Genomic DNA, 24,594 nt, shown 5'->3' with positions numbered 1-24,594 from the left:
GGAGTGTCCAGTAGCAAGTTTACATGGCTCTGGGATTCAGCAGTGAGTTGAGATAGGGGCCGGGTCTTGAACACATAAGGATATAGCTGAAGTTATAGAAACAGATGAGATGACCTAGAACGGGGATGAGAATGGAACCCTGATGAGTAGCAACATTTAAGGGGAACTCACAAGAAAAAATGTGTAAAAGGCTGAGGAGAAGGAGGAATTAAAGAAGGGGAAAAAAAACCCAGAAAAGAGTAATATGGCAATCGAGGGAGGAGAATTTCTATCAGGAGGGAATGCTCAGCAGAAGAAAAGGATGAAGCATCTGTTAGATTTGACCAAAGGAAAACAAAACCCAAAATTAAAAAACAAGCAAAAAACTGTATCTGCAAAGAGTTGAAGAGTGACTATTTGGTGAGGAAATGAAGAATTGACGTGAAAATTCTTGCAAGAAGCTAGCTTCTAAAGGGAAAGAAAAATAGGGGGATAGCTCCAGAGAGACAAAGGATGAAATAGTTTTAGTGTTTTAGCGTTTCTTTTTTTCCCCCTGGAGGGTACAAGAAATTAATGATTAAATTCTTGTGGGGCAAAATCAGATGGAGTGAGGAGTTATTGAAAAGATAGGGGAAAAAGAGGCTGCTTGATAAAGCAAAGCCATAGGAGCACAGAGGGAATGAGAAGCAAAGGAAAGGAAGTACCCTCCTTCCTCTCTAGTGAGGAAGAGGAGGGGAGAGTATGGTGTGTAGGGACTGGCGCTAGTGACAGCAGCCAAGACCGCGGAGTTTCCTGCCCGAGTCTCGTTTTAACTATGGCTAAGGAAGCAAGAACGTGTGCTGTGAGTGGGGGGGCGAGGGGTCCTTGCGGGGCAGGAGGACTGTGCTGGACTTAAAAGGAAGGGTGCCTGTGCCCAGAAACCTGCCTTAGAGATCCACACCTCCCGACTGGCCCGGCGTTGACTTCAACATCGGGACTCATTTAGTCCCTTAGCAAGTGCGTGGGCTTTGACGGTGGGGCTAGATGGAAGTGTCCGACTTCGCTGTTGGGGGTCCTGTTCTTGTCGCTCCTTCATAGGCTTGCTTCCTGAGGCTGCAAGTTCAAGCTAAAAGGACGAATTTCTTAGGAGAGAGAGGGGTGGTAGTTGCCCTAGTGGCGGGGCTCCCTGCACGGGCTTCCTGGGGGAGCAACTGGACGTGGAATCACAGTGCTGCCTGACTCGTGGGTCCTTTCCATGAACTGGTGTCAGCACATTTCTCTACCTCTAGTAGTGGAGAAATCTGGGCGGGTTTACATACCTCTTCTCTTTCACTGGAAATTTACAGCCCTACTTATAAAGTCTCAGATGAGTGGAAATCACCAGAATGCTCACTAAAGGGTTAGGTTTATTCATTGGCAACCAAACTATATGCCCAACTTTGGCTTTTGGTCCTTGGAATGTTGTGTTACACATCAAGGGAAACCTGTGAGGAATTCCATCTTGGCTACCTTCAGTTTTCTCCTCCAGTTCTGAAGTCAGATTTAAAACACGCTAACACGTCTAATCCCATTTTGGTGTCTGTCCGAGAACCCAGACTAACAGGGGTAGTATTCTTTATCATGCGACCCCGTGCCCATGCTCTGCAGCTGTACTTTACTGGCCCAAGAAAAGCTAATCTTACCAGCCGGCAGTGTTCTATTTATGCCCTCATGCAAAAAGAAACTGAGCCAATAGGATTCTCCAAAGAAATCTGGAAGTGGGAACTATTTCTCTCCCACCCCGCAAGTGTTTAGTCCCGTCAGTTGGGAGGAAGATAACAGAAGTGACTGTATTTGAAGCTCTTTGAAACAAATTACTTCTTTAATTTCTCTCTTAGGTACCTGATTTCACCTCCTAGGCACTGTTCCCACTAATATTTTTTTAATTGTAAGGAGGCACATGCTGTGTGAACTGCAAACTGAGCCTATGTAAATAGATGTTAGTGTTAAAAATCAAATAAAACATGCAGCAAAGTGAATCTGACACATTTAATGGCTTGCATAATTGTAATTGTGCTGCATGGCAATTAAGGCTTAAATGATAAGCAGTTTCCATAAATTACTATAATTACTATGACTTAGTAACTCAGCATTTCTGGGGTCAAATGGAGGAAGTATGGTTGTGGTAAGGAGAGCGAAAGCAGATTTAAGGTCCACGCTCCTCCGTGCCAGAGGTAGGCTTTTAGGGTGGGGTGGGGTGCCACCAGTGTTCTGCTTGCCTCTTCCTTTTCAGAGGAACTGAGTCTTAGGGAGGCAACACAGCCAGCAAGGCCATAGAGCTGATTAGTGGCAGTGCTAGGATTCATGTCAGAGTATACTAAATCCAAAGTCCAAGCTCATAATTTTATACCAAAAGCAATTACGTTTTCAATACATATGGAAAGCAGTGTAAGTGTGAAAGTGAAAGATGTTTGAAGAGAGAGTACTTACTAGTACCTGAAACTAAATCACAGATCTATGAATCCTTAATTTTTTTCCTATAGCTTGACCACATTGGTTTCTTGACAGATGGAAAGGAATAGAGTTTATGTTGAGGTAGGAAAAGAATCGGGGGAGTAATTTCGGCATCTAAGAACACCTGGGAAATGCTCTATGGCCCTGAGAGAAGAGAATAAAGAACAGGGTATGGTATAAAGGCCGGTGAAGGACGTTCAGGGAAAACTTACCTTCTAAAAAACTGGCCAGCAAACACCCTGCCACCTGTACGTTTGCTGAAGAGTTCTTTTCTCAGCTGCCACAGGAGCCCCAGTGACTGGGGAAAAGCAGGACAGGTTTCAGTTTACTCCTAGTAAAACGGGACAGGCTAGTCTAACACTAATGAGCTCCCCAATTCTGGGCTCTAGGTAATTTGTCCCAAATCACTGAATCACTGAAAATTAGGAGTTTTACAATTTCAGGTCTCACATTTAAGTCTTTAATCCATTTCGAGTTGCTTTTGTATGTGGTGTGGGATAAAGGTGTAGTTTCATTCTTTTGTATATGGATGTCCAGTTTTCCCAGCACCGTTTATTTAAAAAACTATCCTTTCCCTATTGTGTATTCTTGGCACCTTTGTTGAAGATTAGTTGACTAAGAATATGTGGATTTACTTCTGGGCTGTCTATTCTGTTCCATTTGTCTATCTATTTTTATGCCAGTACCATACTGTTTTGAATACTACAGTAGCTTTGTAGTATATTTTGAAACCAGGTAGTGTGATGCCTCCATTTTTGTTCTTCCTGCTCAAGATTGCTTTGGCTTTCAGGGTCCTTTGTGGTTCCATATGAATTTCAGGATTGTTTTTTCTATTTCTGTGAAAAGTGTCATTGGAATTTTGATAGAGATTGCATTGAATCTGTAGGTTGCTTTTGGTAGTATGCACATTTTAACAACATTCTTCCAATCCCTGAGTACAGGGTATCTTTCCAATTATCTGTGTCTTCTTTCATAAGTGTTTTATAGTTTTCAGTGTACAAATATTTTACCTCCTTGGCTAAATTTATTACTAAGTGTTTCACTGTTTTTGATAAAGATGTCCACTATCACCAGTTCTATTTAGTATGATACTGGAAGCCCTATCAAGCACAATAAGACAAGAATATAAATAAAACAAAGGTGTTCAGACTGGAAAGGAACTGTCTTTTTTTATAGATCATAATTGTGTATGCAGAAATTCCCAAATTTACGAAAAAGCTTCCAGAACTAATAAGTGATTTTAGCAAGATACAAGTTCAACTTTTTAACAGTTATTTCTATACACTTTTATTTCTAATTGGAAACCAACAAGCTGTTAAAGTATCATTTATAAAGGGGGAAAGAAACTACCTAGGAATAAATTTAACAAAATATGTGCAAAGTCTATTGCTGAAAACTACAAAACCCTTACTAAAGAAATCAAAGACGACCAAAATGAATGAAGAAACGTACTGTATTCCTGGATTAGAAGACTCAATACTGTTATCAATTCTCCCCAAATTGATCGATAGATTTAATGCAATCTCATCAAAATCTCCACTAGATTTATTGTATAGACAAGCTGATTCTAAAATTTATTTGGAAAAGTAAAACTAAGATAACCAAAACAGTGCTGAAAAAGAAACTTGGAGGACTCATACTATCTGATAAGACAATTCAATGAAGAAGGATAATCTTTTCAAGAAATGGTACTGAACCACCTGAACATCCATGTACCAAAAAAAGAATTCCTATAAATTTAACTCAGATTCTAGACCAAAATGTGAAAGGTAAAACTACAAAACACTTAGAAGTAAATGTACCCCCTTCATGATCGGGGGTTATACAGAGTTCTTAGATAGACCACCAAAAGCACCATCCGTAAAAGAAAAAATTAATAAATTGTCCTTCATCAAATTAAAAACTTCTGCTCTGCAAAAGATACTATTAGAATGTAAGGAAGATATATGAATGGCAAATAAGAACATGAAAAGGTGCTCAAATATCACTAGTCATTAGAGAAATGCAGATTATTACATTGGTGCAAAAGTAATCGCAGTTTTTTCAATTATTTTTAACCTTTTAAACCTCAGTTAACTTTGCACCAACCTAATAAAACCACAGTGAGATCCCATTCTACATCTTTTCGAATGGCTAAATTAAAATACTGATAATACCAGGTGTTCTTGAGGATATGGAGCAACCAAAACTCTCATGCATTACTGATGGGATTGCAAAATTATACAGCCACTCTAGAAAACAATTTGGAAGTTTCTTAAAAAGTTAAACATATACCTCCCTTTAACCCAGTAGTTTTCCTAGAGAAATAAACTTATGTTCACACATAAACCTGTGCACAAGGATTTGTAGTAGTAGTATTGTTCAGAATTCCCAAAATCTTAAAAGAACCCTAATGTCCTTCAGTGGGTGCATGGATAAACTCATTGTGGTATATCCATTGAATGGAATATTATTCAGCAATAAATAAAGGAACACACATTTGGATACATGCAACAGGATAGATGAGTCTCAAATGCTAAATAAAAGAAGCCAGTCTCATGATTACATACTGTATTATTCCATGTACATGACATTCTGGAAGAGACAAATTATAGGAACAATACAGATCAGTGGTTGGCAAGAGTTAGGGGTAGGTAGAGGGTCTGACTTTAAAAAAGGGTGTAGGAATTGTTCTGCATCCCTACACCATTTCCGGAGGTGGTAACAAGATGCTTACATGCATATTTTAAAACTCAAAACTGACCTAAAAAAGTGAATTCTGTATGTACATTTTTTAAAATAATAAAAATACTTCTCACCATGTATGCATTTCTCAAAGCTCGTTTAATGATATACTTAACATTTGTGCATTTCGCTGTGTCTAAATTTTGCATCACCTAAAAATAAAGATTGTAAACAAACAGTGTTTGGAGGATGGCAGAGAAATACCTAGGTGTTCTAATTAGAAAAATTATAACCTAAAGTGTGAAAATACAATCGAATTTATTATGGCAAAGGTCCATTTATTTTCTTTCTCATTAGATTACCATGTTGTCTGTTTCCTTGACAATACATTGTTGATTCACCAACTGCTACTTAATAATGATAGTTTCTGGCCGCAGCTGGATACGACCTCTTTTGTGATCTGTTTCTCTACCACATCAGGTCAGGTTTGTCCTGTCTCCCATGTCCTTGCCTTTTGCTCACAATTCCTCCTCTCTTCTCATCTGTCGACCAAGGGGATAAAAATCACATTAGGGAAAAATGTGGTTTGAGTGTCGTCTATGAATTTGTTGCATTTAAGATTTAACTATAAATTATTTCTTGACGAGCAGAAGCAATTCACATTGTGTTGGTTGCGATCATCTTTGGACCTTATAAAATAACAAACTAACAGGGGCTTTATCTTAAACATTATAGACTATTTGCAATTCTTTGAATTGACTGGTTCTAGTTTAGCACTTTGCTGTGGGTGACAGTAGATGATGTCAGATTAAATTTGAATTGATCTCCTTTCATTGTTTATCTCTGGTGCATGTGCATTTTCTTCAGCACCAGAGAACCTTTCAGAGGCATTCTGTCAATACAGCTACCTGACAGTCATTTGTATTTGGAAACTGTGCATTTGGCACCTACTGTTCTCTGTTGCATTGGAGCTAGTGGGGAGCCACAATGGGCGTACAGTGAAGTTATTGGTTGGTACATCTCAGTGGGAGTTATTGAAGGGAAGAAACAGCACTTGCAGGACCTCAGGAGAGGATGAAAAGAAAAACTGGTAATATTAACATGAGCCAGCTATTCTTCGCTACCAAAAAATAATGATTTAAAAAGTCAGTCAATTTTACTGACGGAATGAAAGTGTTTGTCAACCTGGATTTTAATTCTTGTAGTAGATATGAAAAACAAAGGGTTTCTATTTAAACATGTATAATAAAATTTAAAAGCATCAAAACTCAGTAGAAGACAAATTATCTGAGCAGAAATATAAATTAAAACAATGGAAAAATGCTCAGTTTCTGAAGAAATGGAAATTAAAATGCAGCTGTCTTTTACTTACCAAGTTAGCAAATTTTAATAATAAAAAACATGCTGGCAAGACTTCAAAGAATAAACAGGTAGACAAGTAGCAGCAAAAATTGATGTTTTGTGGGCATAATTTGCCCATACTTTGTTAAAAGTTCTTATTCTTTAACCCACTACTTTGTTGATTATAACTCAAATACAAAGAAAAAAGGCTGTTACAGGTAGGTCCTCACTTAATGGCATTGAATAGCTTCTTGGAAACTGAAACTTGAAGCAAAACGATGTGTAATGAATACAGTTTTACCACAGGCTAATGAATAGAAACACATTAAGTTCTCATGGCATATTTCTGGTCTCAAGAACATCACCAAACTTCTAAATGAAGACCCAGAACACTTCCAATATTAAACATTGAAATAAATGTGAGCTGTACATACATTTAAGAATGATTAATGAAAACAAGATAATGATTTTCCAACCTGCGTATTCCAATTCAGGGTCACGGTTGGCCAGAGCCTATCCTGGCAGCTCAGGGTGAAGGGTGGGACCCAATCCTGCATAGGACGCCCGTCCATCACAGGGCCGTCACACCCACACCCACACCACTCGGGGACAATTGAGGTACACCCATTCACCTCACCTGCACATCTTTTGGATGTGAGAGGAAATGGACGTACCCAGAGAAGACCCGTGTAGAGATGCAGAGAAAAGGCCCGGAATCAATTTTTTCCCCCCTCTTTCACATTATAATGAAACGTTATTCAAGGACCTGCTGTATATAAATCTCCTTAGCTTTATAATGGTCTGTTTTGCTACAGTGCATGTCTGTACTGCAAATTTGCTTATACCCTGATTAGTAATTAGAGGAATGATGTTAATATAAAATGACTTGTGTTGATTGATATGCTGTTTTCCTCAGAATGTTTTGAAGCTATCAAAGAAAGCTTTTTCACCATTAAAGAGGATGGCTTAGTGGTATATGAAGACCTCAAAAAAAAAAAAAAAAAAAAAAAAAGACAGTTTCTCGGCCTTGAGAGGTACTTTTGCTTTTCACAGTGTTAAGCGATCCAGTGAGGCTGTCCGTGTGGTTAAAGAAGTTGTGTTTAGGAGAAAACATGAAAAAGCTATCTGCTGCCTTAGATTCTTTGATAGAATTGGTTCTGCCCTCAAGGACCTAAGGACCCGCATCTCAAAAGAGGACTCGGAAACTCCAGGTTAAGGTTGGCCCAGGTGCCAGTCCTGGTTGGGGCTAAATGGTGCTGTTTCTGTTCTAGGTACTTCCTTGGACTCTGCTTACAATGCCACAGAGTTTTAAATGGTTCGCACTGTTTTTCCCTTGAGCCCTGTTACTTTTAGTGTGATTTTGCAGAACAGAAGGTTTTTTAGTTACTTACATTAAGGAAAATATGTAAATGTCCAACAATAAGGGATGGTTAAGTAAGTTTTAGGACAGCATCTTGACTCTGATGCATCTGTTAAAATGATAAGCATAGAAAAATTTCTATGAAACAAATGCAAGAATTAGAACACAGAACTGAGTATCTGGATATCATGATTACAACTGTGTGAAAATGTTCAACTTGTTACCTGGCCTGAAATAGTATTGCAGTTAAAATTTAAAAAAAAAAAAAAATTTTTTTATGAAGTTGGTAAAATAGAAGTAACAGTGTAAGCTAAGTTTTTATGTGACTTTGGTTTCAGAATTCCTGGAAAACTCAAGCAGTTTGTAATTGACTTACATTCTGGAAAACTTCACAGAGAATTCCATCACGGTCCTGACCCAACCGATACAGCCCCAGGACAGGTAGGACTCTTTTCCCAATGGGAACTTTTTTCCTTGTTCAGTTAGTCTTGAAGAGGATCTAAAGCTCTTACACAGGCTTGAGTTTCTGCTCCTGAATGTCTTTGTAAAGAAATTCTGAACAGACTCTAGATAATATGCAAATTATGTTTCTTTTAAAAAATTTTAAATTTCATTCCTTCAGAAAAGTTGCAAGAATGTTACAATATAGGTTTTTGGTCTGAGTATGCCTTTTGTGGATATGGCTTAACTATGGGTTAAATACAATTGGCTTCAAATAGAATAGGAGGTAGGAAATGGAAGCAGGTAGATCAGTGAAGAAATCAGTGGATTCCATTCCTTGTTCACACCGTTCCCTGTAGCTCGGAGACTGACCACACTATGAAGAAAAAGATGATTTGGTATTCTGGCTAACCCATCCTAAGAGCCCTCCCCAGTACAGTACTCATAATGCTGAAAGCTTATGGTTTCACGCAGCTTTCCATTTGAGATTTCGAGTGATTGACATTTTGTATTTGCTTTGTATATATATATTTTTTTAACTTGAGAATTTTGCTATTTCTACCATGTAACTTGTTACAAGTAATTTCTATGTTCCTGCTTTGTTAAACACCCCTAAATTTGCATTTTGATACATTATTGATTTATATCATGTCTATTACAACTATAATGAGAAGGAAGATGATATATACCAAACTCTCTTTTATTTCATATGCCCAGAACTTCAATCCACTATTTTGCCCAAAGAAACTCCACATATAAAAGAAAAATAAAAATTAAGTGAATTTTTCTTTACTTTGAAACAAATTAAGTTGAGAGTCAAGAGTTCCCTTTAGGAATCTGATGACAGATTTTTCCCTTAAAATCTGAGGTCAGATTTTTCTTTGATAGTTAAGCAACTAGAGAAGCAGGCAAACCTTTTGTTGGCAGTAATTCACAGCTGATTATTTTCTTCAGAAAAGTGGGCCTGCATAGTATTTTACCAGATTAGGGAAAGATGTAGCTTACCATTATTGTATTATCCTGATTTGTTTCAACTTCTCCATTAGACAGTTGAACTCCTTGTATTTTACTTATTCATCTTTGTGTACTAAATGGTACTAAATACGTTTGTTTCAAAGTAACATTATTTCAGCTAAATTAAACCAAATCTATATCTCAACAAAAAATAAAAATATGCATTGGGGAAAATGGAACATGACAAAGTTATATAGGAAGTTTGTAGACACTTTATTTACCATTATAATGGGAATGTGCCATTAGGTGTATGATATAATATATGCACTATGTGCCTGTGTTAACTACAGGGGATATTGAAACAATGACAATCGTGTTTACTACTCTTGAAGAGCTTACAGTGCGGAGATAAAGGATAGACTACACTGCCTTTTCTTTGAAATTCTTGGAAGTCAGTCTTATAGTTCCACCGTGTATTTTTGTCTGCTATTAGTACACAAGTAAAATAACTGCAGAAAATAATTTCTTGCAGTATTGAAGTGTTTGTTTTCTTCCTTATGTCAATTAAGTTTTGACATAAGGCATCCAAGTAATTGTTAAATAAGAATTCCAGCTGCAAAGTAAGGTGCCTTTAATTCTCTTAGCAGTCATTTGTAAGAGGGACGGGTTTGGGCCGACTTATTATCAAGGGTTGTGCTGCCTCTACAGAATATTCTAGGAAAACACCCAGGTGTCAGGTGCTTTGTTTCCTTCCACTACACCTCAGAAACTGTCAATGGGCCCACAGTTAATAGCTCGGTGGCAGCCCTGCCCTGGAGAATCTGAGGAAGGGCATATGAAATGAGGAAAGCAAGATTTCAAATGTTAACTGTTGTCTTTGGCACATAATAGCTATCTTTTATTGATGATTAAGGAAATAATTACAGGGCAACTACCATTCATCTAATACTCTTATTAAAACATTATAACTCCATAATATATGTTGATATAAAAATGTTTTATTCTCTCTTGTAGGAAGTCCAAGATGTAGCAAGCAGTCCACCAGAGAGCTCCTTCCAGAAACTAGCACCCAGCGAATATAGGTACACTTTATTGAGGGATCGAGATGAGCTTTAAAAACTTGAAAAACAATTTGAAAGCCTTTCAAACAGCAGCGTCAACTTACGTGGTGGAAATAGTAAACCTATATTTTCATAATTCTATGTGTATTTTTATTTTGAATAAACTGAAAGAAGTTTCGGGTTTTTAATTTTTTTTCCTCCCCTGACTCAAAATGCATTGTCATTTAATACAGCCTCTTTTTTAAAAATTGGCTAGGGTTGAAAAAAAAAACACACAAAAATCAGAGGCCTCTCTTTGCTTTCAGTCTGTCCTGTAAAATTTGTATGAATCAAGTGAAAGGTGACATTGCCAGAAGCATCCCATTAACTTGCACTACTATTAGGTTAGGCGGACTTAGGGGTTTTTCCTGTGTACTGTGTGCTTTCCTTTCTGCTCTTTACATATGATCAATTCTGTTGGTATTTTCATTATCACGTTTCTCAAAGCTAAGGGGGTACGTATTCTGGATACTTGGGAGGGGAATAAATTAAAATTTTCACACTGTGTGCTGTGTTTTACTGACTGGTTGGATATTGCTTATGAAAATTCCATAGGGGTGTTTTTGGATTCTTAATGTGTAACTTAAAAATACTATGAAGAGGAGGAGAGCCATAAGCCAGAACATTTGGCAGGAACTGTCCTTATGAATTAAGGAAAAGAAAATGAAAGGCGTTATTAAATTTCTATGTGTTTTTCTAACAAAGTGGCATATGGATGGCATTTAAAGTTCTGAATTATACCTAAACCTGGGAGAGGAAATTACTCGTGGAGCAGGTTACCAGTGTTGAACTAGATGGCTTTTAAGGCTCCTCCTATCGTGATACTTCCATTTCCAAAGAGAAAAAACAGCAGACAAATGGTATTTCAGTAATTCTAAGCTCCTTCTATCTTGTACTCTTGTTATAGTTGTATAGATCAAAAACAAAGACAGTAGGCACATAGGTTTTTAATTTCTTTCCATTGTGAAATTGTCAGAGGACCCTGCCCCCTTCAGATTCTCTGATTTCTCAGGCCTGCAGGGTACAGTCACATGGGTCCCTGTACCAGGCCTCAATACTGCCAGGGAACAAAAACCAGAGGGAACAAAAACCTCGGTATCCTATCAGGAAGCCCAATGCCAGAGGACAGACACGTTCAAAATTGGCTTTCCTCTGGGCTTGGGTTGGTGCTATAGGCCAAGAGTCATTTTATATTTGGAGTCTGTCGATCCCAGTTTGGGGAAAGATTATTTTTAAGCTTAAAAGGCTGACATGTGCCATTATATGTAGTATGTAATATATGTAACATCTTCCAATTCTTTCAAAATAAAGTGAATATTTATAATGGATATTTAATGATTGTTCTTTTTAAAAATCAGCCTAGAAGTCTTAGTTATGCATGACTTATCCATCGTTTGATTTAGAATAATAAATTTGTTAATGTGATAAGGGGCATGTTTAGTATATTTCACCAAATTAACTAGAACAGCAGGACAGAGTTGCCTAAAGGTTGGATCTTCATTGCTTGTAATCAGTAACTTTGAAATCAGAGATGTCTTCAGGACCAAATCTGAGGTGGCCAGAATGAAAATTCACAAACATTCAACAAGATAGTACACAAAACCAAAAGCAGCACATGCAATTAACTGGAATAAATTTGTAACCCTGTAATTGTCTTTCCAAAATAATAAAAGATAAGACGCAAGTACTGGGTTGCGAAGTGCTGGCTTGAGAGCAGTTAATATGAGAAAGGGCTCAAGGAGCACATGTTCCGTGTGATCTAAGATGAGTGAGTGGCTGTTACAACAGTGAGTGGGTTTGAGATGCATTATTTAGTATTCATGCGTGTTGGGACTTAGTGCCACTTGCCACTATAAGTGTCGTCTCTCGACTGAAGCCATAGAGGGCAAGGATACTGAATCTTACGTCTGTATGTCCAGTTTCTAGCAATTCTAGAGTCATCATCAAATGTTTATTGAATGAATGAGATGCAAAATGACCTTGGGTAGTTTTTGTACACCTGAAGGACTTGGCACTCATCAGGAATCTGCCCAATTTTATAAAAAGTCATTAACAAGCGTAAATGTAAAACAGCAAAATGCATGACAGAAAATAAGTTTTTGTCATAGAGCAGATGTGTGGAGCGTGGGGAAGTGGCCTGTGGCTAGGGAAATGAGAGCCGATTCTGCAGGGCCTTGTACACCAAGCTAAGGGGTTTGTACTGTATGTTGTAGGCAGCAGAGATCCATCAACAGGTTTTAAGCAGAGAAGTATGTTCGTATTTAAGTTTGAGAAAGAAGACGATGGCAGCAGGTCTGGGTATAACAATGAGTCCAGCAGAGGAGAGAGAACAGCCAGAACTAAGACAGTGACAGCAGAGATAGAGAAAACAGATACGAGACGTGGCAAAGATGTCGATCATAGGGCTTTGCCACCAGCTGGATGTGTAAAGAGAACTTCCAGAAATCTAGAACTCACAAGTTAGACTTCTTCCCTCTGAACCATGAGTCAGAGACTATTCCAGGTGGAAGGAAGTGTTCCAGTCTACTCTAGGCATCAGGCTCCTCAGCTGTGAAGAGAAGGGGATGAAAGACTAGACTGAAGAACACAGTTGAGTGCAAAACCAAAATGAGAAGCGGGCCCTTCTGCTTGTCAACCTGCTACCCTTTCCAGTTTTTCAAACATTGTTCCAGTAGTGAGGGAGGCCATAACAGGATGAAAACTTTCTTTAGATGAACTTCTGAACATTTAGAGAGTGGGCGTCTAAAGCATCTCATAAGAGCTCTCTGATGAAGTCAAGTGGTCAAAAAACCATGTACAAAAGAAGGAAAAACGCATGGAAAAGGCCAAAAAGAAGATTGAAACATAGAACTGTTTGAAATGTTAAAGCTCAGAATGAACTTAAATTTGCAGAATGAACTTAAAATTACACTCAAATTGCCAAGAAGGCATTTAAAAAACCAAAAATAATGGATAAAGCAGTATAATGGATTAATAATCAGGAAAAGCAGAAAAACAACTTTTATTTTTTCTCTCTCAAGGAGATGTAGTCTGGCTGGACAAAAATAAAATGACTGACAAAACTGCAAAAATGAGAAGTAAAAATCTTACCCCTTTTAGTAATTTCAGGGCTCTTAGACCCAAACGTCAGTTCTCTAGAGAGCTGGAAGTTGCAAATGCTTTCTCTGTTTGCATCTGTTGGGAATCTGAGAAACCATGAAGAATGACAGAAGACTTCAAAATAATTATAGGAAATAGCTACCTATTTTTCTAAATGAAAATATGAACCCAACTGAAATGTTAGTAGTCTATATTCGGGGGAAAGATTTAAATGGGTGTAAAGAGTAAAACAAAATCAATTTTTAAGTCCAATATTTAAAGACCCTGAGGACAATAAGTTGTTTCAGGAGTTAAGTTGTTTTATGTTGATTATAACTGTTTTATGTGTTCATTAAAACAGGTTGGGTAGGACCTCTGCTTGGCAACTGTTTTTTAGCTGTTTGAATTTTTGTATGTATTTCCAAGTAATAAAACTATATTTATAAAATATTTGTATATTTGAGACTTTTTACTAATTCAGTTTGTCATAAATAGTACCATACTGTGAAGATTTTACTCAATACATATGACCAGAGTCACAAGCTTTTCCGGTTTAAAGTTTTTTAAATCATTTAATTGTACTTGAATTGGAATGAGAAACTATATGAATCCATGTGCTGATAATGCAAACCTAGCTTTCAGGTGAAGTGTCAGAGCTCCCTCTTGCAGAATACCCAGGGGAAGGGCTGGCCTGCCCACAGACAGCAGGCTTTTGAATCACTAGAAGGGGAACACTGCAGCTTAGAAATGGCTTATTTAAAACCCCTTTCCAACCCTCTCCCCTACCTTGCCTACGAAATTCCTTCTATCCATCCTTCAATGCCCAGGACAACCCTCACCCCTGTGGTTCCACAGCACTTTGTGTTGTAGAGTTCCCGGTCTAATACAAAGTTGGAAGTACATGTATCCCTTTTCCTTAACACCATGCAAATGCCCTGGAAGCAGGAACTCCTCTATATTTGTATTCTTAGCAACCTAGAACACTAAATCTGATGGGAAAAAAAGCCTAGTGACATAATAAACATATGAAGGAATGAATAAAGGACAAGAAGGCATCATAACTGGAATGGACCCTACCGGCTCATCTGTCAATCCCAGTTACCTGACGTCTAGTTATCTTTAATCCTATATCCTAAATTGGCTATGGGGTCCTAAATTTTAGTCTAGAATAGATTAAAATCTTATACTCACCCAAAGATACATAACTGTCAGAATGACACTCAAGTGCTCTCTTGGGTAGAGTCCTGCAGAGATGCTGGAACTCCTATGAACACTACGTTTTCCGTGAGGTAGATCTGACCCCTGGCTTAGTCATTCAGCCTTGGGGAATGACAGACTATAGTGAGTTGACAAAATACATTCTGTGGTTTATAAAACACATTTACCATTCAGCAAGTATTAGTTCTTTACTGTTGCCAGGCTAAAGATGCAACAGTGAACAAGAGACTGCCTGTCATCATAGGGCTGAAAGATGAGTGAAGGAGCAAAACAGATGGGGCAAAGGTAACAACCTTATAGGAGCTACGCTGTGTGTTAACACAGGAGCAAGGAGGTATATGTGTGGCCTGGGAGTCGGGAGCCTTCCTACCGGAAGTGGTTTCTTGGCTAGGAACAGAAAGAGCTTTCTTTTCTCCAACACATCAGGTTCCTTCTCCCCTCCAGGGGAATTACAGGAGAAGAAGCTGTCACTATTCTCTGTTAGCTTACTGTTCCAGCAAAGCATTGTTAGGTGTTGCTGCCCTGTTGTTTCTCTCAATTCTGGGTCGTCAGGTAGAAGATCACGTACTTGCCTCTCTGTGCTGTGTCTTGTATATTTTGCCAGTTGAGGGGGTGGGGGTGGGGGTCCCAGGGAGGAACCTGCTCACTCTCTTGATGCCAAGTGTAAACCTGACCAGGTAAGAGCGGATCCATCGTGGAAGCCAGATACTGTGACTGTTCTCCTGCCCTGACCACCGGCCAAGATGGGGACTAGAGCTCCTGCTGTGTCTTCAGTCAGGTACATGGAACGGCATTTGTTCTGACTGACCAGTTAGTTCTTCATAATTGACAATTATCCGTGTCTTCATAATGAGCACGGCTTCCTGATTTAAAGCATTGTTTAATAGTTCATTTCAGACATTTTCTAGGGTTAGAAGGTAAATTCTTTGGTGTGTGGCTTCTGGAATCCAACTTCACCCTTTAAATTTTAAACTTTTGCCCAAGCTCAGTGTTCTGGCACCTTTTCTGTTTCCTGGTTCTTGAAAGATTACTGGTAGTATTTTACAATCAACCTAATAGTTCTCACTGACCTTAGGATATTTTCTTACCTGAGCCTAGATATGATGAATTATTTTAAAACACAGGTGCTTTTTGGGGGGTTGAGGGGGATACCTTCACACTTATTTTCATTGCCCTTATAACTAGGGTGACCATGTCATTTTTTTTCATGCAGACCAGGACACTTAAGAGTAAAAAGGGACATTAGTAATAATTTCACCAGGACAACAGATGTAAATTAAAACTGTTCCAGAAAAACTGGGATGTTAGGCTCACCCTCCTCCTAACCAGATCTTACACATTTTCGTGTTTGAATATCATTCTTAACAGAGATGAAAAAGATTTAATTTCTACCAGACATCTGTCGTTATAGCACCTTCTTAATAACTAAGCCTTTTTAAAAGTCATTTTAAGAATTCTTCGTATTTTTATCAAGGCTTCACTCATTTTAGATGTCTCCCTAACACTATTTTTGCAGTTGCATGATACAATGTGCCTTTGCTTTAAACTTCAGGAAAAAAGAATGGTAGTAACAACTGCAATAAGAACAGTAGTAACTAACATTTGTACAGTTCCTATGAGCCAGGCTCCATGCTAGGCACTTCACACGTCCTAATTCTTTTCATCTTCCTGTAAGATAGGCAAGGGGTCAGTGCAGGCAGGGGGACGCAAGGCGGGGAAGGCTGAGGAAGTCCTGAGTTGTTGATCCCCACCATAACCCAGTTAAGAGGCAGCCGTTTGTTATGAACAATAAAACCTAGAAAGGAAAGAAAGGGAACTGACGTCTGTGGAGAATTAGTAAGTGCTGAGCACTTGATTCCTTTTCATTCCTATCAAGTCACTGAGAGGTGGTTTAGTGGGAATAGTAAATCCATGAACCTGAGTATCAGAGACCTTGGTTCAACTCCTGTCAGATGCCTACCTCTTAGCTTCAGCCCGGCCCTTGCCTACTTCCCATCTGCTTGCCTGACGGAGCACTTAAGTTCCTGCTGCTGCTGGTGTTTCAATACTAAGCCATCAGATTATATCCAACTTGGGTCCCTATTTGACCACTCCAATCCTATGGTGAGAAGGTAAACCCAATTTTTCCACACCATTTCTTCAGTGACTCAGGTCCTATATCCTCTTTTCCAAGTCGTGACTTTTAATTGAAAAAAGAGAAGCATGTTTACCTCCAAATTCTGAAATTTTCAATTCAGACTTCCAAGTTCTTGAGATGTTTTCCCGATTTCTTCTGTTGCATCATTCATTCTTATGCTAATCTACAAAAGTGAGTACTGAGCAAAGGTTTGATATGACTTAGAACATGTTTTCACATTTCAATACATCTCGCTGAAAGAAGGCAGAACACACATACTGTGACCTCTGGGAGTCAGTAGGGGGAGTGTGGTTTCTCTTCCCTTATCACTGTACTTCATTCGACGAAATACTCCAAGAAGCAGATGATACAGACCCTGCCCTCAAAGACACTACAGTCTACTTGGGGAGACCACACCACCACAAATGAAAGAGTTTTACAGCTATGAAGTTGTAAGACACTGCAAAATTACGCACTAAGGAAAATGGGAGCCACTGAATTGCCATGGACAAGAAATACTCGTGTAGAGATGGAAAACTGGAACCTGAAGGTCTTGGACACTAAGCAGTAAATTTCATGACTATTTTCTCTGTGGGTTTTCAATAAATATTTATGGAATGAATAGAAGGACAGGAAGAAAGCAAGCGTTCGATATTAAGCTGGGATTCTCAGAGCAGAGGCAAGGAAGCACAAATCATTTATGTGTGGGAAAGAAAAGCAAATATGCCAAACACACCAAGAACCCAGGCAAATGTGAAGTTTATTACGAACTTCCCTGGCAACAAAGGCAAAATGAAGAACTCCAGAGGGTTATAACAGTTTGATGTGATACAAAGCAATACATTCAGCTTTTAAACAAAATCTCTACCCTGGTCTGTATATCCATCTGACCAGCCTCATCACTCACGTTGAATTTCTTGGTCTTCTCTAAGCACACTGTGCTTTCATGTCTGGAGCCTTTTGTACGTTCGATTCCTCCGCCCCTTGAAAGCCCACAACCCTGCTTCGGTGAGGCACATTCGTCTTTAGGGAACTGCTCAAATACTACATGTTCTACAAAGTCTTCCCCGACTTCTCCAGGCAGAGCTGGTCTCTCCATTCTCTGTGCCCTCTATGTCTTGGCTCATTCCTCTGTTAGGGTACTTACCATGTTTTATTGTCACTTACATGCTGTAGGCATCTGAATTCATTAGCCTGAATGGTTGACAAAGGTAGATTCTATGGGTTTAATATTTTTCTATGTATGGCCCAGTACACAACAGGTACTCAGCTAAATGTTGAATGAGTGAATTTATTGCATGTTTCCTTATGCAAGCACCACTCAACAACATAATAAACAAATTCAGTAAGCTTTACAAAATATTTAGAAATTCTCGCCATTGGGCCTTTTCTTCTGCTGACCCTTGCTAACAACAAGGGTTTAATAATAAAATGGAAAATATCTTTAGGGGGTTTAATTAATGCAGCCCAGGTAAGTATTGTTTCGGTGATTAACAATACAAGAAAATCTCAGGTACTTGAGAACGTATGGATAACATGTACTCTTGTTTTTCTCAAATATTCATTAGTCAAGTTTCTCACAGGAGCTGGACAGTGGTCCATTCAAAGCTGGAGTACCCATGCTGTTGAAGAAAAATTCTCATGCTTTGGCTATCAGATGCACAGGTGACATTCTTTTGGGGGATAAGATATTGAATGTAATTTCTTCTGGGGGAGAAAAGATTTCTTTTCCTTAGGAAACAACTTTTAGTCTTGTTCAAGAGCTTAAACAAATCTCAGCTGACTATTTTCATAAAATGTGATAGTACAGAAATTATTTTAGTCTGGAAAAATGTAAACTTAGCGTATCACCAGTTTGTACTTTCACCATAGAGAACCCTTAAAGTCCTCTTTGTGGCGCATGTCTGATTCTTAATGGCACTGTCAGATGATGAGTTGTGGATCTGAACAGGTAAGTCTGGGGCCAGAATGCCAACCTAAGGGATGTGAACTTGGTCGGGTATTCATGGGAAGCACTGAAAATATTTCCTTCCTCTGGCAGTGAGTGAGGAATGGCTTCAAGTCCGGGAAGATGAGGTAGAAGGCATGAGGTAATAAAGTCCTTTACTAGAATGATGGCCATGAATATACTTAGAAATTGATGCCACTGACAGAGCAGAATGGACAGGACCCGGGGAGAGGCCAGACATAAAGAATAGGTGGGGAACCCCTGGCTGGAATGCAAGAAGGCAGCCACCCCTGAGAAAAAACTTAACCACAGGAGACAAAGCGAAAACTAGAACTCTGATTTCCTGACTCCCCATCCGATTCTCTTTCTACTGTAGCTATTGCCTGACTGAGAATGTTGCGGCTGGTCTTTCAGACCAGCAGGCAACTTGATATGGTGTAACAAGAACTCAGTTAAATTACTTGGAGGGTTTTTTTTTCTCCCTTTAGAGCATGGTTATACTGCTAGCTTTTATGTTAACTAGCTTTGATCTTGGGCAAATCATTTGCCTTTGACACTTTCCTTTCAATTTATTTCTTTAGTTAATATAGCACATATATATTTCTTGTCTCCCACAGTAAATAATTTTTGAGGCTAGTGATGTGGATAATAATATATGGATCTTTTACCACTGACTGTTTATAATACCCAAGAAGTTTCTCTGTAAAATGGTGTCAAATTAATGAATATAAATAGCGAGAACCACCTGTTAGAAACAAAATGAAGTGTTAACAAAAATACAAATGGAACCCGAACTGTTCACATGAATTTAGGCTATCAGGGAAGTACCTCTACGTTTTTTTACGCCTCTGACTACTTAAGAACATTGTCTAACATTTGTAAGTACCTGAGAGCCACAACCACATTATACTTTGTTACAAGAGAAGAAAATGTCCCATTTCACAGGAGAACCTTTCCCCAGGCTTTTCGTCATCCTTCCCAAAGATTTCATATGGCAGCAATGAAGGGCAGAGGGGACCCTAAAAAAGACCTTTCAGTCTTAAAGTTGACACACAGTATGGCTTGGCTTTGTTTCAATGGCTTGGTACTTTCAATGGAGAAAAATGTACACTATATTTTTATATTTCAGGTTTCCTCAACCTCCGGTGATTGATATTACCAGTATTCAGTCCTTACTACTGTGCAAACTACTTATGGCACTTACGGGCAGGCAGGCAGCTCACACAGGGTTTTGGGACTTGTGGTATTCTCTTTCTACAGCGCTCGGCTTCAGTATAACCTAGCAGTTCTTGCTCCAGCAACTCTGCCAGCGTGCCCCCTTTCTGGGCATCCTTAGGTCACTGGCTTCAGCATAAGCCGTAGAAGAGCAAAGCCAGCAGGAGAAAAGCAAAACTGAGGAAGGAAGAGAGGAGAGGTCATATCTGACTAATAAACACTGAGATGGCTTTTTTTTTAACGTGGTTTGCAAAATGTCTTTGGAGGCAATTCCACAAGAAAAGTTTCAAAAATGTTCTAAGTAATAGAAGCGTCATCACAGGAAGCGCCAGGCTTCCGAAGGGTACCATTTGAAAGGATAATAATCACCTGATTCTATGAGTTATGATAGATTTGTCTTTCAAAAGTTTATTTTTTAATTAAATATAAAAAGCACTGAGTAAGTGATGCCTATAATCCATGAACATAAGGAAATTTGTAGGATGCGTGGGTGGGCTAGAAACACTTTTCATTTTAGAGTCTAAGCACTCATGTGCTTCTGCATTGGCCCCCATAAAAAACTTTCAGGAAAGATTGAAAAAAAAAAAAGCAAACCAATGGCACGTGTAATTTCAAAGGAAGCCTGCCTTACCGAGTATGTGGGTATTGGGATGAAATAGCATGAACGGCCCACCTCAATTTTATATACAGAAGCAGCATGAGAGTAACGGGAGTTTTTGCAGTTCAACAGACCTAGTTAACATCTCTGCTTCCCCCATGGGTAGCTGAACAACCTTCTGCAAATTACTTAACTTTTTTGAGACTCAGTGTCCTTATCTGTATAATGTCTAGTGAAGTGCCTGGTAAACAGAAGATATTCAATGAGAAGCAGTTCTCCTATAAGGGTGTTTTGTTTTATTTTCAAACTAAGGGTCTCAAGATTATGAAATCAATTGAATTAGGTTGCAACCAGCATATTTTAAAAACTGAAAAGATAAAAAGAAAAGTGCACTGTACATAATGGTAAGTATTGTTCCATTATGGATATGCTGAGTTTTGATGGAAGTGCATTTTTTACTGTGGGTTAGACCAAAAAGTTTGTCTCTGCTGTACAACTGTACAGATTATTATACCCAAAGAGTTTAGTAGTTCTGCCTTTACGCAAATGAGCCCCTATAAACTTGAAGAACTCATTCAAAGTGTTCCTTACCTTTTAACTTGTTGCAGTAAAAAACATGAATCATAGAGATGAATTTTATCTGATATTGTAGGGCATTAAATTCAATTTTAAGATTGGTTTCTGTGTCATATTGATTAATTTATGCTCCTAACCACTTTGTAGATTACAGGTATATCATTTATAGTTGATTAAACACTTCTAGAAATTTCTACAAAAAGTTGGCTATTAGGTTCCAGAATGGGAAAATTAGATACAATTTCTAAATAATTTTAAATGATAAAACTTCTTTAAAGAACTGTAACTTGCCTAATCATGAAGACTGCTAGAGTAATATTCTAATCCTGTTGAGTAATAAAAATCAAAGGCCTGTAGGAGCACATACAGTCATAGCCCACACTGCCTCAGTAAAAATGAGATCCCCAAACAAAACATGAGCTTCAAGTATAGGCTTCGTCTCTCCTTCAGATCCTGATGTAAAACCAGCCTGACTCCCCGGTTGTATTAAGATCATGGGCTAAAAAGCACAGCCAGTTTGGGGTTGGCAGAGTGGGAATCATATGCTGTGATGAAGAATGGGACGTGCTGAAGGTAGAATACCAGTAAGTACAGAATTCAGTGGTACATCTGAATCTTGATGTAACTATATCTTCAATTTATAATTTTAGCTGACCAGGCCAGACTAGTCATTATTAGCATCGTCTGTGGGACTGAAGTTTAGGACTCTTGTTTTAAATATGCACCCCAGGTGATTCTGATCCTTGTTCTGGTTTGAACACCCTGTGCTAAAGGGACAGCAAGGATCAGAGAATGAAAAAGGTGGGGTTCAAAAGGAATGATCCCAACCTTACAATATCAAATACTGGATCAGAATCTGACACTTATTCAGAGTACTTCCTTCTTGATATTACATCAAAGACACAGTTCATAGCAATACAAGACTTGATATTTTCTAGTTATTTAATGACGGTAAGAAATGGTGCTTTTTCTCTTTGGAATTCATTGGTGAGAGTCAAAAAGCATGAAAGAGAAAGGTCTCTTTAGATTAGACACTGAAGTAAAAGGTAGCAATCAATAAAAGTTATTAAGAGTAAGCAGCAAAAGAGAAGTGATAAACCATTCAACTGTCCGATTAATCTGGCTCCTGAGCAGAGAAAACTCACACCTGACGTGGTACAGGTACCCAGTCCTCTATCTTCAGAGAAAAACAATAAGGCAACAGGTGGTTCCTTCCTATTTCCAATGAGCTGGGGTACAGGACAAGGCTACCTGGAATCTTAAATTCTTTTTTTTTCTAAATTTAAAAACTTCTTGCTATTTGGATAATTTGGCCGGGCTGTTGCATGCTTACTGTCAGCGTCAAGTGTTGGGATTAGCACCACGAATCCTTCCTCAGGACCAAGTCTTGGCACCAGGCTTTGTGCATCACCATCTTGAATGTGAGAAAAGGCAAGCACGGATGCCATTCCTGGGAAGACATAGCAGCTGTGTAATGTGAAGGACAGCAGGGGAGATGGCAAAGCCTGGGGGAAAGGGTGGCAGTAACAGAAGTGAGCCAGAAAGCTGGTTCTTAGCTTCACCAAGAGCTGGTGGAAAGACTTGGGGTCAGAGAGTCCCCACGTGGCAGGTATATCAGCTCCTTGAAATTGGAAGATGCCCCAAGAAATGATGTGATGTTCCCCTCCCCCGCTTATTTTTTGGCTCCAAGTCTAACAATGTTGGAAATATTTGGAGATCTCTCTCTTTCTTCATAGAAGTTACAGGAAAGGATGAATAGAGATGGGAGACAACACAAAAAAGCAGATTATGAGAAAAGCTCTCATTATATATGGGTAAAATTCACCCCACAACTCAGAGAACTTTTCAAAATTACATGGGAAGGAAGGCAGAGGGTACTAGATCTTTGAGGCATTAAGACACAGGCTGACAGAGCAAGCTTAGTGATTGCCTTAGAAATGTTGTCTCCTACCACTTGAGAGTCTTTATTTAAAGAGAGGCGGAGGAAAGGGTCAGAGAAGGAGTCAGTGTCACAAATTAAGACACTCGAAAGAGAAGTTGGGCCTTTCTTTCCACTTTCTTACACTATGAGTTTCTTTCACCAGAAAATATAGATGGGTTGAACTGCAATAGGGTTCACCAAACGGACTCCATGACCGAGTTCACTGTGCCCCTCAGCAGATCCTGATTTCCCTATTTGATAAGAAAAGCTCTTGAACTTTTCTTTGCTAGCAGGCCTAAATACTCTCCTACATTTAGGAGACAGATAAGCATATGAATAATATGCGAAGCCTTAGGGTCTCCAAGTCAGGTTAGGAAAGGAACTATTCTTCCATAACCTAACATGTCCACCACACATCTCCTATCCTTATCGGAGTTCATGGGTTCAATTTGCACATTTCCAGGCAGAAAATCTGCTCCCTTTCCAGTCTTTCAACTTCACCTGACAAAGGTCATACACCCTCCGCCCAGGCCCATTTTTAACATGTCCATTAACACCCCAGCAAACGACAACATGTCTCCACTTATCCCAGTTCCATCCCACTTGCATCTATCGTCACTAGCTGGATACAAGCACGTTCCAATGCTGACTGAGTGTCCACCAGCAGCGAAGGTCCTCATTAGGATGGACGTGTTGGCACCAACAATCCTGAAATTTGGTTTTTAACTGCATTTTTTGTCAGTTTGGTTGGGAAGATCTGGACAGCTGGAAGTGATCTTCTCCATCATTTTCTGTTTCTTTCTTTGTATCAGTTTTCCACCTGTGAAGCCCAACACCCCACCACCAAGTGCAGCTGCAATTCCTGCCACTTTGAAGCCTGCAAGGAGGCCGATCGGCCCTCCCACCACGCCTCCGATGAGTGCACCTGCCACAGGCAGAGCTGCCAGCTTGTATTTTGCAGCCTGTAAAAACAAAAAAAATTCAATTTAGAAATTGAGTTGAGAAGATCTGCCTGTGGTGATGTGCATTTTTCTCTCATTCCTTCTGGCAATGCCTCTTTAACTCTTGGTACATAATTAACCTTAGAGACTGTATTCAGGGGCAGGGGGACAGAAAGCATTGCACGGGTACTACAACTACTCCGGATCTCAGAATTTAGAGAAATGGGCTACAAAGAGTGGACTGCGACAAATTGATTTTACTTGCAAAACAATCCATCTACTAACTATCTAGCTGGTTTAAACAGTTTTAGCAGCCACAGATACCCCCAAAGCTTTTATGTTGCACAGAGATTATTCTGTGCTCTGTACCTGGGGTTAAATAAAAGCAACATTCTATGGAGAATAGATTGTCCCACTCCACCCATGCTGTCACGTCCTCAGACTTGTGACCCTACTGGATTCTGGCAACCCTCTCCACTCCTCTCACCGAACCTCTGCAGCCATCCCCCTGTAACACCAAATGCCTTGCATTCTGGTGAGGCTTTGGTTTATCTTCTCTTTGAAAAAACGTCTCTGCCGACAGAACGAAGAGTAGAATATTGGAGCAGAATATTACAAAAGCCATTGATTTCTTGCACTACTTGTGTCATTTCTTCCTTATTTCCTTAATTG

General features: G+C 39.1%; 2 protein-coding genes across 5 annotated transcripts in view; one reads left to right on the top strand and one right to left on the bottom strand.

Annotated features, from left to right (window-relative positions):
• ERP44 (endoplasmic reticulum protein 44) overlaps positions 1 to 10,460 on the top strand; it is a 60,144-nt gene extending 49,684 nt beyond the window's left edge. Inside the window, exons 11-12 of the mRNA XM_033123533.1 lie at positions 8,155 to 8,257; positions 10,226 to 10,460. Of these exons, the coding sequence (XP_032979424.1) occupies positions 8,155 to 8,257; positions 10,226 to 10,327 (205 nt within the window). The 3' untranslated portion in view covers positions 10,328 to 10,460. The remainder of the gene's footprint in view (positions 1 to 8,154; positions 8,258 to 10,225) is intronic.
• Positions 10,461 to 17,031: 6,571 nt separating this feature from the next.
• The window catches only part of STX17 (syntaxin 17), a 62,618-nt gene continuing 55,055 nt past the window's right edge, over positions 17,032 to 24,594 (bottom strand). For all 4 annotated transcript variants that reach the window (XM_033122607.1, XM_033122605.1, XM_033122606.1 and 1 more), the window contains exon 8: positions 17,032 to 23,943. In XM_033122607.1, coding sequence (XP_032978498.1) covers positions 23,704 to 23,943 — 240 coding nt within the window. In that variant the 3' untranslated portion in view covers positions 17,032 to 23,703. The remainder of the gene's footprint in view (positions 23,944 to 24,594) is intronic.

Source organism: Rhinolophus ferrumequinum, chromosome 12 (assembly GCF_004115265.2).
Source record: "Rhinolophus ferrumequinum isolate MPI-CBG mRhiFer1 chromosome 12, mRhiFer1_v1.p, whole genome shotgun sequence".
In the NCBI taxonomy this organism is placed as follows: Eukaryota; Metazoa; Chordata; class Mammalia; order Chiroptera; family Rhinolophidae; genus Rhinolophus; species Rhinolophus ferrumequinum.
The sequence above is the reverse complement of the archived record's forward strand: the minus strand, read 5'-3'. Positions and strand labels throughout refer to the sequence as shown.